The 13,772-nt window shown below is 35.2% G+C and overlaps 1 protein-coding gene across 1 annotated transcript in view; it reads left to right on the plus strand.

Moving 5' to 3' along the window:
* Positions 1-13,772, plus strand: part of LOC123550203 (NXPE family member 3-like) — a 29,016-nt gene extending 15,244 nt beyond the window's left edge. The window contains exons 2-7 of the mRNA XM_053524908.1: positions 5,204-5,489; positions 5,767-5,939; positions 6,345-6,515; positions 8,985-9,095; positions 9,839-9,891; positions 10,738-13,772. Of these exons, the coding sequence (XP_053380883.1) occupies positions 5,204-5,489; positions 5,767-5,939; positions 6,345-6,515; positions 8,985-9,095; positions 9,839-9,891; positions 10,738-11,537 (1,594 nt within the window). The 3' untranslated portion in view covers positions 11,538-13,772. The remainder of the gene's footprint in view (positions 1-5,203; positions 5,490-5,766; positions 5,940-6,344; positions 6,516-8,984; positions 9,096-9,838; positions 9,892-10,737) is intronic.

The following is a 13,772-nucleotide window of genomic DNA, read 5'->3' on the forward strand; positions in this document are numbered from 1 at the left end:
TTTTGTGCTTCCATATTTATAATTTATCTTGCTGGCAACACCAATACAAGGTTACATTCTGTTGGTCATTTTGTGAAGATCTGTTTAATATTTATGGAGCTTACCAGGAAATACGACCGGAGAATATCCAAACTGACTAAACTGACAACGTTGATTATCCTTGTATGGTCAGCGGTGGAAGATGTCTTTAAAATATGGTATAATAATTATTATCTGTGGTTTGGTTTCATGTCATATTTTGTTATTTGAAAAATATTTCGTAGTAGACTATCACATTTCAGCAAGAAATACTTAAACGCTGAGCTTACATGTGAACATCGATTCTAATATGACCATAGAACATTGGTTTTACATGTGAACATTTATTCTTGCATGTGATCACAAAGAATGGTCTTGCATGTGAACATAAATTCTTACATGTGATCATAAAACATTGGTCTTGCGTGTGAGCAGCGATTCTTAAGTGTGATTACAAAACATGATCTTGCACTTGAACACCGATTCTTACACGTGATCACAAACTTCTAATCTTGCATGTGGACAACAATGGTTGTATGTGATCGCAAAACAGTGATCTTTCATTTGAATACCAATACTTACATGTGATCACAAAACACCGGTTTAATGTGTGAACACCAATCGGCTTATCTTTTATCCGCCGATGCTTACATGTGGTCACAAAACATATTTGTACGTTTGATATATGAACCGCGATGCTTGCACATGGTCACCAGGTAGTGTATGTAGTCTCCAAACCCTTTACAAGATGTAATCCTGTATGTGATCCCAAAACCCAACATGTAGTCCTATCTATCTACATTTGGTAAACGAGATCTGCATACGAGCATTGACATCGTCATGAGATAACCTAAACACACACAAAAACAGACAACGAAAATTCTACCCACTTCATATTTCTCTTATCGCATTCATTAATAAAGCAATTCTGTTCAAACTTTGGGCTTCTTTAAATTACGTCTTTCATATGTTTGTTTAGGCAGGATTGCCATAAAATTATATAGTTTTATCAGTCTTAAGACCTTTGCTTAATCATTCTAAATTTCTCAAAGGAAGCACGCTTCTCTATGCATATTACGTGACAATACCTCACTAAGTAAATCTTTTAATATAAGACTTATTTTTATCTGATAAATTATTAAATTAATGGCCAATGCCTTAGAAACTAACCCATCTGGTATGCAGGCCAGTATAACAATACAAGTATTTCATAGAACACACACGTGTAAGATCAATCTTTGATATATATTTCTTGCATTGAAATACCAGTTTTTATACGCCCGAAGGGACGTATTATGTTATGGTCCCGGTGTCCGTCCGTCCGTCGGTTAGCAATTTCGTGTCCGCTCTGTAACTCTTGAACCCCTTGAAGAATTTCAAAGAAACTTGACACAAATGTTCACCACACCGAGACGACGTGCAGAGCGCATGTTTTGGATGTCTCATTTCAAGGTCAAGGTCACACTTCGGGGTCAAAGGTCATATGAGTGTGTTTCGTGTCCTCTCTGTAACTCTTGAACTGCTTGAAAGATTTCAAAGAAACTTGGCGCAAATGTTCACCACACTGAGACGACATGCAGAGCGCTTGTTTCGGATGACTAGCTTCAAGGTCAAGGTCACACTTAGGAGTGAAAGGTCATATATGACTTTGCTGTGTCAACTCTGTAACTCTTGAACTGCTTGAAGGGTTTCAAAGAAACTTGGCACAAATGTTCACCACACTGAGGCGACTTGCAGAGCGCATGTTTTGGATGACTCGCTTCAAGGTAAAGGTCACACTTAGGGGTCAAAGGTCATATATGACTTTGCTTTGTGTATATTGCTATGCATTGCATTGCTCTTGTTTTTATTTGGCAGATTCCTTTTTGTTCTCTTACAATACTTTTTTTTTTTTTGAATTACTTCCATTTTTTGTTACTATAAATAGCTTATTTTGAAACTTTTTATTATTGGCAGTAGGGAAAAACCGAGACCACTTTTCTGTGGTACAACATGGATGGTACATCCAATTTTTAGATGTATTTTGACATAACTTTACCTGGTAAGAAGTTTTTTGTGGACTTAGAATTTTTTTTTTTTTGGAATTTCTTCTTTTTGTTGTTCCTGCATTTTGGCTTCAACAGTCAAGTTCTTTAAATTTTGCTCCCAACGTCTGATGTAACCCTTCGGGCGTATATTGCCCCGCTTGGCGGCGCTCTTGTTACAATTATTATTACTTTGATAAAATCCTAAAATTCATTTTAGCAAGGACATAACTATCTACGTCAGTTTACGTCCTTGATTCTAGCATCATTCATTGACATAAGTTTATACTATTGCATGCAACAGACCTCCATTGTTTCACATGCGGTGGTTACCAGGCAAACTCACCATACTTCTCATAATTAGGAATGTATTTATCAGTACCTAAAAAGAAACGCATGGCTCGACCTTCGACTGCATTTTTACGAGAAAATAATTTTGTTCCCCGTGTTTTCGAATACATAAGTTTTCTTGTGAAATAGTCGGCGTCAGTCGCGAGCGTTTCAACGTATCCCACAAAAGATTGTAAGAGCACACGCTCACAATTGTATAATGATACATGTATTTAGAGGTACCACTTTACTGAAAACAATGTTTTACAGTAGTACTTGTAACATGTATAATGCTTTGTCACTAAGATTCTCGTTTTTCACTTTGCGAAGTTAAAACTAGAAAAGTCTCAACCACTAAGGTTACTTATGTTCGATGACATATTTCAGAAAATTATACACTGTATTTACATAAGCTTTCTTGAGATTTTACTTGACCTGTGATTTCGGGGGAGAATATATATACATAAGCACAATATCTGCATTCTGGAGATCCTACTCGACCTGTGATTTTGGGGGAGAATGTATTTACATACGCACCATATCTGCTTTCTGGAGATTCTACACGACCTGCGATCTCGGGGGAGAATGTATTTACATACACACCATATCTGCTTTCTGCAGATTCTACACGACCTGCGATCTCGGGGGAGAAGAATGTATTTACATACACACCATATCTGCTTTCTGGAGATTCTACACGACCTGCGATCTCGGGGGAGAATGTATTTACATACACACCATATCTGCTTTCTGGAGATTCTACACGACCTGCGATCTCGGGGGAGAATGTATTTACATACACACCATATCTACTTTCTGAAGATTCTACACGACCTGCGATCTCGGGGGAGAATGTATTTACATACACACCATATTCTGTACTTTCTGGAAGATTCTAACACAGAACTAGCGATCTCGGGGGAGAATGTATTTACATACACACCATATCTACTTTCTGAAGATTCTACACGACCTGCGATCTCGGGAGATGTATTATACACACTATTGCTTTTGGAGATTACAGACGGATTGGGGATGTATTTACATACACACCATATCTGCTTTCTGGAGATTCTACACGACCTGCGATCTCGGGGGAGAATGTATTTACATACACACCATATCTACCTTCTGGAGATTCTACACGACCTCTGATTTTGGGTAACCCTTTACTAATTTCTTTTAAAGCCATCTCGATTTGTCAAAAAAAAAATGACTGTTTTGCGCGGATCGGGTCTAGTTTCCTCTGTACAGCTCTTTGGAAAACTTCTGCTCCGACACCACAGGTCAATTTTCAAAGTTACTTGTCAGACATGTTTGTTGTTATACCTGCTTAAGCTATGAAACATTGGCGAGCGTTATAGGGCCATCATGATCCTCTTGTTTAATTTTTACAGATTTAATATTTTTATAAATGTATTTCAGCATTCTTATCACTTTAAAACGTTAATTCCATAACGTTGGTATCACATTCTTTATTAAAATCAATAAAAACGCAATCAGATTTAGATCCACCAAACAATACATTCTGTATATGTAGTCAGTATCACTGTGATTGTTTCTACAACCAAATTTGGAAGCATAAACAAGAAACATTTTTTCTCTGTCAATTATATTTCTCAGTGCTAGTGAAAATAATCTGGTATAAGTACGTACAATAGTTACTCCATATTGATACGATTATACCTCTACAGATATTGATACGATTATACCTTTACAGATATTGATACGACTATACCTTTACAGATATTGAATCGATTATACCTCTACAGATATTGATACGATTATACCTCTATACATATTGATACGATTATACCTCTACACATATTGATACGATTATACCTCTACAGATATTGATACGATTATACCTCTAGAGATATATTGATACGATTATACCTCTATACATATTGATACGATTATACCTCTATACATATTGATACGATTATACCTCTACACATATTGATACGATTATACCTCTACAGATATTGATACGATTATACCTCGACACATAGTGATAAGATTATACCTCTACACATATTGATACGATTATTGATACGATTATACCTCTACACATAGTGATACGATTATACCTCTACAGATATTGATACACAGGACAACAAAGTCATGCATCTGACAGTCCTGAAATTTTTTCTTTGATTTTCTCATATTTCTAAATATTTTTCGCATACTTTGACGCATATATATGGGAAGCAGAGATTGTTCTTTTTCCAGCAATAGCTTTCTCAATATATTGTACTTTATGAAATTCTGTTGGTTTTAAGTTTTAAAAAAAAACCGTCTGTTTGTTGACAAATTTCGCCATAAAAATGTCACATTGTCCCAAGGGCATTAAATGATTTGATCATTACATATTTTTCTTTTCGAAGTGCTGACCATTGCAGTAATTGTACATGATTTTTTCATGCCTAATGGTAATAATTGCATGATTTGCATGAGGTACTATGCACGGAGTAACAAAAGCTTACAATAAAGTTTCAACGGAGTTGTCTTCATTTTTTTCAAATATTTTACCCAGGATAATTTTTTTCAGATTAAATAAATAATTTTCAGACTGTGTACTTTGATGCAGTTAGCTACAAATATATCTAAAATAAGTAGTGCCAACTTGAAGTTTGTATTTTTAGTTCAAATACCTAAATTAAGTTATATTTCATTATTTTGTGCCGGACATTGTTGTTTTTCGATTTTCTATAATTACGCCAATATCTGACGTCTGCCAGTTTCGTCTTGTCGTTCTGTCGCCCGCAATACTTTTTATTAAAATGGCGTTTTTTGTTTTAAAACTATTACATTAAATGTTATATTTACAGAATAAGGCTTCATGAAATGTTTCCAGACAGGCATGTTACGACCAGTGACCCTGTTATTGTATATGCACCTTGTACCAGAATTCCCAGTTCACCAAAGGGAACATTGTGGCCCGAAGAAAAATACATACACGACGTTGAAGTCCAACACATTTTGGATTTGGCAGATCCATTAAACTCTAGGGTTTGGATTGAAGGAGGTAGTGTCAGAAAAGTCGGGGACACAGTCAATGTCAAAATCCTGCTTTATGATGGGCATGGTTATAGAAAGAAAACGGGAGGCGATCTTGTGAGTTAATCGATAGACAGTCTCCATACTATTGCTGAAATTCAGTTTTTACAGCAGTTTTAATTGTGCTGGTTATTTAATTACAAGTTACTACACATATTTTCTTTATCAGGTTCTGCTCTAAAAATTTCAGACAAATTTTAATTATCTGATTATTTATAGACAAATATTGGCGAGCGATTTATATAAAGAGTCATTTAATGATAAACCTTATCTCACAAATTGTATTTAAAAGCAACTAATTAACATATTAACTAATTTGGAATCCTTTTTGCAGATTAGAGCATGGATGAAGGAACCATCTCTTGGAGCAAGTTCTACCGCCAAAGTTATAGATAACAAAGACGGAAGTTATTCAGCAGTTTTAAAAGCATTCTGGGTGGGACAGCCGGAAATTGTTGCCGCCATTATTTCACCTCGTGAGGTGATTGCCACAGCCTTCAAAAGACGGTATGATTTATAAAAAGATAGGCAAGTGGTTAGGAACTTTTTTTACCCTTATATCGTCTACTTTTACACTAAAATGTTTTCATTGTCTATTTTCAGTATTTTCTCTCATACAGATTTACCAAAAATCCTGCACATTAAACAGTTTTCATTTACTCCAAGTAAATAATTATGCCTTAGTCTAAACATGTATCATTTAGCTGGTGGCCAGTGGGCTTTAGTCGCTGTGCAGACTGATAATTCATTCAATGACGATCATATTAAATTAACTAGTCTAACATAAAAACCAGCCGATCACCGTGACAGTTAATTTACGGATAGCAATAGATAATTTTAATACTGATATCCCAGGAATGACATAGAATAGTGTAACATTATATATCATACATGTAGATTTTCTTTTTCCAGGTATATGTGTCCGCCAGTGCTTATGAACTCGGCAATTTTCACACATCCATCCGAACCGTCAATTGTGGAAGAGACGCCATGTAACTACGTCAATCAAGTGCCCGGATATAGCGAATTGTGTAACTTTACACAGGAGAATTATGGTAGACCCTGGTTTTGTGGAAAACCGAGGTACTGTATTGGTGTATAACACAACTTAAAGTGAGATTTTGTCCTTTATGTACAGTATACATTCACAAGTAAAGTCATCTTCGAGAAATTAAATCGACAGACATTAGAAGAAGACACGCTTTGTGGATATAAGTATTGCTGTTTAGACGTTGTCGACATGACTGCTAACGTTACAATGAACGGGACTTACAAAGACTGAAATAGTGATAAGTCCAGTGTTTTGATGTCGAATTCATAGACATTTCGCATGAATGGCGTGTTTAGGGTATTCGACGAATTCATAGACATTTCGCATGAATGGCGTATATTTAGGGTATTCGACGAATTCATAGACATTTCGCATGAATGGCGTATATTCAGGGTATTCGACGAATTCATAGACATTTCGCATGAATGGCATATATTTAGGGTATTCGAATGATGTGCCTTTCAGTGATGTCGTACGTTATGGAATCAAAATGACATTTATGTAATATATGAGCAACCAGTATGTTTCCCTTTGAACATAATTATTTTATAGGAAATATATTCATAAAGCGGTGGTTTAAATATACTTTATATATTATATTCAAACTGAAGATAGTTTATACTGTTATAAAAATACATACATGAACTTTATTTTTCTGTTTTGATGGAGTTTCCATGTTTCTTACTCAACAGTTCATCTAAAAACTGTAACATTTTGTTCGTTTTGTTTGTTCGTTTGTGTTGGGTTTAACGCCATTTTTCAACAGTATTTCAGTTATGTAATGGCGGGCAGTTAACCTAACCAGTGTTCCTAGATTCTGTACCAGTACAAACCTGTTCTCCGCAAGTAACTGCCAACTTCCCCACATGAATCAGAGGTGGAGGACGAATGATTTCAGACACAATGTTTTTTTTTTTAAATCGTCTGCCTATATCTTAAAGACTTCTCACGATTAAGATTTATTTTCTAGACAATATCCAACTTGTTCACCATTAAGAATAAATAATATAAAGCTAGATGCATAGTCGCTGGGTATTATTTTTCTAGCAAGACATAGAGAATCATTATTAATCATTACCCTGCTAAATTTCTATAATGAACGTGTCCATCTTTCAATTTGGACAGTACCATTTACTGTCAAGAAGGGGTGCTAACCTAAAAGATACTGACGGAATTGCGAACAGTGCAGATCTTATCCAAACATACAGAATTAGTATAGCCTACATTATGAGTCCATTCGATAAGAAATTTTCATCAGAAAGATTAAAATGAGTAACAAGTTTACTTATGTATATGCATACTAATCTTTTCATACAAAGTCTGTATCTATGGTGGGTTGTGTGGAAGTATTAAAAGCCGTGGTTTATTTTTTTTGTGATTTTGCGTTTTCAATGATATATCTAGGAGATTGCGGTAGTGTTATTGGGAAAGATATACCCTTGACTTTTGGACTCGAACCCTCCAGGTGTCCCACCAGACCTTAGCGGCTAGTAATTACGTTGTAGGTTTTATAGCAAAACGGCCTACTTTTATGCAAAAGGGTTTTAAGGTGTAATATCCCTGCTTTTGTCTTTAGAAAATGGTGTTAAGGTTTGCTCAGAATGTTTGAACAAGAATGAGCTTGTCATGAATCCGCTTAGTTATGACACTTTTTACAAATTGCAGTTCGTGGGAGGTCTACAAGGATACTTAATTCTGATTGGATGATTATGTCGTTTGAATGAGATACTGCCGTTAGATCTAGTGGGAACGAGATACTATCTAAAGGTCGCGTATCAGTGACTTACCTCGTTCCAACGAGTTAGTGTCTTGCGGGCATGAGATAAAACGCACAATCTCCTCTGTTAGCTTCCGTAGACACAGGCTATATTAAGCGATATTTTCATATTAAGAAAGATTGTGAATTAAGTTTTCATATTGGACAAATAAGGAGTACTGGTAGTGACAAATGAGAAAAGTCTCTTGGTACATGTTATATAAAACATCATAGGATAATACTTAAACAGTAGAAAATGAAATGAAATTTACAAAATCACCCTGAGCTTGAAATGTACAGTGAAACAAGATAATAACAAGGACTTAAACACCTGAAACCAAGTACTAGTAACTTTTTTTCAAAACAATTTTTTTCAATGTTTTGTAACACTGAAAGAATGTTTGGACCAACCCATAATTAATAAAGATATGAGCCGTGCCATGAGGAAACCAACATAGTGGCTTTGCGACCAGCATGGATCCAGACAAGCCAGCGCATCCGAGCAGTCTAGTCAGGATCCATGCTGTCCGCTTTCAAAGCCTAATGGAATTAGAGAAACTAATAGCGAACAGCATGGATCCTGACCAGACTGCGCGGATGCGCAGGCTGGTCTGGATCCATGCTGGTCGCAAACCCACTAACTGAACTGAACTTTTAGAAAGTGGCGAATCACTTTCATTTTATACAAAATGTGACATATTTTACCAAATAACAGTAGACTTTTGTAATCCCTTCTGAATTTCAGACATGCAAGACTTCTGTGTCATGACTGGACTATGGTTGCTGACCAAAATCTTTGGAACAAAGGACTTGAAAAACAGGCACTGTCAGAGATAGCATATGAGTTGATGACCTTGTAAGTAGATCATAAATGTTAACATCAAAATAAATATCACTATGGCAACAGACTGGAGTTACAGAGTTTTTGACCTCTCACAGTCAAGCGAGCGTTCACTTTTTCTTCAAACAACAACTACTCTTAACTTTTAGCCTGCTGGCGGCAATCGATTCTGCCTTTGCGACCAGTGCAGACCATCCGTGCAGGCTGATCATGGTCTGCACTGTTCGCTATTCTGTCAATAAATTTTCAGTGAACACCCCTTTGAATGATAAATGGCATTGCCCAAATTGAATGGTGGACCAGTCCAACTGAATAATTTAGCAGGCTAAAGGTTAAACTGTTTTGTAGAAGATGTAGTCTGGACCAGTATTTCCTAATAATGAATGTGGATTTAAATACACAATATGTCTTGGGTAAATACGTACGGATGGGCATATAAAAGGAAATCCACATTCTTGTAACCAATTTTTGAGACAAGAAATTACTTTTTTTTAAGTTTATATCATCAAATGTTAAATTAACAGGAAGTGTCAACCAGCTTACATGACGGAAATTATACAAAATGAAATAGTGCATATTTTTAAAGATATATTAACCGTTGAATGCATTAATTTATTAAACTACATGTATTAATCAATTTAAACATAAATAACATCTCCAAACTACTTCAAAATGTTCCACAGGGAAAGATGGCTGGATTTGTTTTATGATAGCGTATTTTCTTTGTTTCATTACTTTATACTTTGTATTTTTTACAGAAACTATTCTGCAAGAAAAATAGATTCCAGTTTAAAATTAACAGTAGTGAAAGGTGAGGAAGTTTTACTTTTATAATGCAGATAATGTTTATACATTCCGGTGTTCTGAAACTTAATTTATATATTTTTATTTAGTGTGATCCAAATTGCTTTAATTCTTCTTGGGTCAGGTATAGTATCAGCGATAGGATAGCATTTATTTTAAAATTCGAATGTTTTATGATAGCAGAACTTTATTTAAAAACATAGTGAATGACTCGCCCTGGACTGGGTAAAGGGAGGTAATCTGTAAAATTTGAGCAAGTGAAACACATTACTAATTATACCGCTCAATAATTCAAAGGAATCTGTGCAGCTTTATTTGATTTCTACACACATATTTTATTATGCAGACATTTGAAATTTATAGCTTCTTAATTGCTTTAGAATACTTTGTACGTATATATATTGCCATATTCGTCTAAATTGCATGTGATCTTACATTGGTGGAAGAGCTTCTGTAAGGAAAAATGAATAAAATAGTAAATTTGTGGAGAACATCATATTATGTTTCAGTAAGAAATAGTGGTGGAGTTACCAATATTATCTAAATTAGAATTTTGTCCGAAAAGCAAGTGCAAGTTGTAAGAATATGTTGCGTTTGTATTACCGGTATTCACATTGAAATAGAGTCAAAAAGAAAGTTTATCACTGAAAACTCAAAAGAAATGTTATCAAAATTTTATTGATTTTTCATAAAATAAAGCAGTATCGCAATGTTCTGTCGTAAAAACTTCTTCAGTTTACAATATAAGATTATTTTAACCTTCTTCCTTCTATTTAGCCTCTTTCGCCTTTACTTAATGTATTTTCATATTATTGTATCATATTAGCGCTATCATGCTCTTTTTCAATATCAGGGGCAAAGAATCAGTCTGTGTTCGTTCCTACAAACAGATGCGGCAAAGTCAGCAAAGCCTCGTCTTGGGAACTCGCCTCACCAAGTGGATTTTTCTATGAACACAGCTGGACCAACAAGCACTGCCGGACTACTTTCAGTCCGTCCAAACTCGAATCTTGTCTTAGAAACACAAAGTTGATACTTATAGGCGATTCTACAACCAGGCAGATGTTTTCCAAGATTGAAACTCTTGTTTCCTGTCAGTGGATCACGGATACATGGTCAACTAGCGGCAAACACCGGCCGGCTATTTGCGTAAATAGTAACTTAAACTTCAGCCTCACTTGGGAACTCCATCCACTTCCGTTTTGCACTCGGAATACTCCAAGACACTATTTAAAATCTTTTAGTGCATATCTCAATGAAATACAAGATCAAAGTAAAACTGTAATTGTGTTGCATATGTACGCTCACGTTCTAAACCATCATTCTCATGTTTTCTTTGAAACATTAAAGGATATGAAAAAGGGAATCATTGGACTTTTAGACAGAAATAAAAATGCTCAAGTGATAATAAAAGGGCCTCATGCCTACTCGTTTTCAAGATCAAGCGACCATGTGATCTGGATGCCAGACGCTTATGCAGACATTTACCAAACGTTTATCTACAATGAATTTAAAGATATAAATGACAGAGTTATCTACCTTGAGAGTTTAGACATGACTGTATCGAGTGAACAGTGGCATATACATGCGGAGGATTATATAATACATGCATTTGCAGAACAAATTTTTAATCGTGTTTGTACTTCATACTGAATATGAATTCTGGTCCCTGATTTATTAACAACAATCACGCTTTCATAATACGTATAAAAGAAGTACTAGTATTCAGATTTATTACAAAAGAGTCTTTGGCATTCATATTATTCACATGCACTTTGGGGTCGGGCAAACCATATGAGGGGCTCCGGACCTTATAAAACATCTTGTCCAACTGTGTTCTTTTACATCGGTCCATGGACATAGCTTTCAAAATCTTCCAAGTTTAGTCAGTATAGGACAATATTTAAAAAATGTCAAACAATAACAGCAAAGCATTCGTTAATAAAGATACTATACCATTCAAAAGCATCAACCTTCAATTTGCCAATATTTGTGATTTTATTTACCAGCCGAGCACACTTTATCACCCAATAACTTCCATATTGTGTCAACATATTTATATACACACTTATTTACTTCCAATTATTTGAATATGCTAGTCAAATATTTGTTCGTCGAAAGGGTTTTGAAGGGTTTGGTATTCTATAACCTATTTAACAAACTAGCAATTTCTAAACTACTGTCAAATAATCAGTATGAACTCAAACTATATCTATAAGGGATTCTAATCACTAGACATATTTTAATTGATTTGACCCAGAAGTATACTTACTTTTGGGATTTAGAAGAACATGTAAGGTTCAGAATAACAGCATTCTCATAGAAAGAAAGGGAAGTAACACAGACTGTCAGAACCCCAAGTGTCTGTGATAATATTTCTAACTTAAAGCCATTGAACAATTTCATTTAACAAAAGCCCGAATGAGCTGACCACACTAAAATGACGCCGCAAGTCTTGTAACTTATTATATATATATATATATCAGATTTCGAGATGGGATAAAGGGCACCGTAACCGTCCGATAGTATACTTCTCAGCGGAAGTGTAAGAATGTATACATGTGCATATCATTGTTACTTCTTTCCGAAAACACGAACAGTTGACAAAAATACTCGAGTACTTCTGCCCATACGTCAAAGAAAATGTGACTTTAACTCGTGTAATAAAGGAGTAGATAACAGCGACTAGCATAATACGCATCCATTGTCTTATGTACGTCCGCCGATATCTCCTTCAAAACGAGGAACATTTTTGAATGAGACCGAATTACAGTTACATTGAAAAATAATACAATTTAAATTTTAAAGAATGAATAATTAACAACAATTGTTACAAAGTTCTTTCTAAGAAATTTATTTCCGATTACGTTACTATATTCTATTCTGTCACAGGATTTTGAGATGCGACTTCGCCGTTATTTTGCCATACCATTACGGATTTAAAGGCTGTAAACATGTAAGCTTATATCCTTCCAGTTTTCACTTTTCATTAGTCCCCTACAGGCGTTTCGCCTGAGGGGATTTATGGTGTGCCCTTTCCGTCCATACGTAAGTCCATCAGTCCGTCAGTCAGTCCGTCAGTCACGCAATGAGATCCTGTGATAACTTTAACAGTGCATGATATCTTTTTAATGAAACTTGATACATAATAAGAGAAACTTGCCGTTCGGGAAATTCATTTTAAACTTGAGTCGGGGACCCTCCAATTTCATTTGTCATTTGGACTCGGTATACATTTTAAACACCGTTTAATAAAAAAAATATCAAAAATTCAATTCAGGGATTTTTAATATGCCGCTTTAAAGCCGAAAAGTGTAGCGAAACTGAAACTGAACGTCAATTTTTTAGTAAAAACGGCGATTTTCTTTCCATTTTTTCAAATATTTGTCGGCGTAAAACAATGATTTTATATCGGCATAAAGGAAAACTTAACTCTCGTCGAATAGTGTAGAATTTAAGAAAACTTTTGGCTGGTGCCGTTGCATGCAGTACCCGTAAGAGTTGCCAAGGATACGCGGCGACGTCATTTTCAAAAACGGGCTTTGGTAGTCAACTTTGACGTGTCGTGTACAAAAACTGGTTGGCTCTATTGGTATAAAATAAACTGCACCTTGTTTGAAATATGGTCAACTTTACACAGGCCAAATTTCAAGACGCTACTCGAAAGTTCGCAAAGTGTCGCGTTCTACCTTAAGTACTCTATGAAAGTCAATCAATTCAATATAAATCTATATACATGTAATAAGCTTCCCGATCGGGAAGTCAAGTTTCCAGATTTTTTTATCAAGTAATTTCGACGTTAAATAGAATTTTTATTAAGACATTTAAAAAGATTGAACGGTAGAAATTCATATATATATTTATCAAGATTACAATGGTATGTTTCAT

The sequence above is a fragment of the Mercenaria mercenaria genome, chromosome 15, assembly GCF_021730395.1.
Source record: "Mercenaria mercenaria strain notata chromosome 15, MADL_Memer_1, whole genome shotgun sequence".
NCBI classification, from domain to species: Eukaryota; Metazoa; Mollusca; class Bivalvia; order Venerida; family Veneridae; genus Mercenaria; species Mercenaria mercenaria.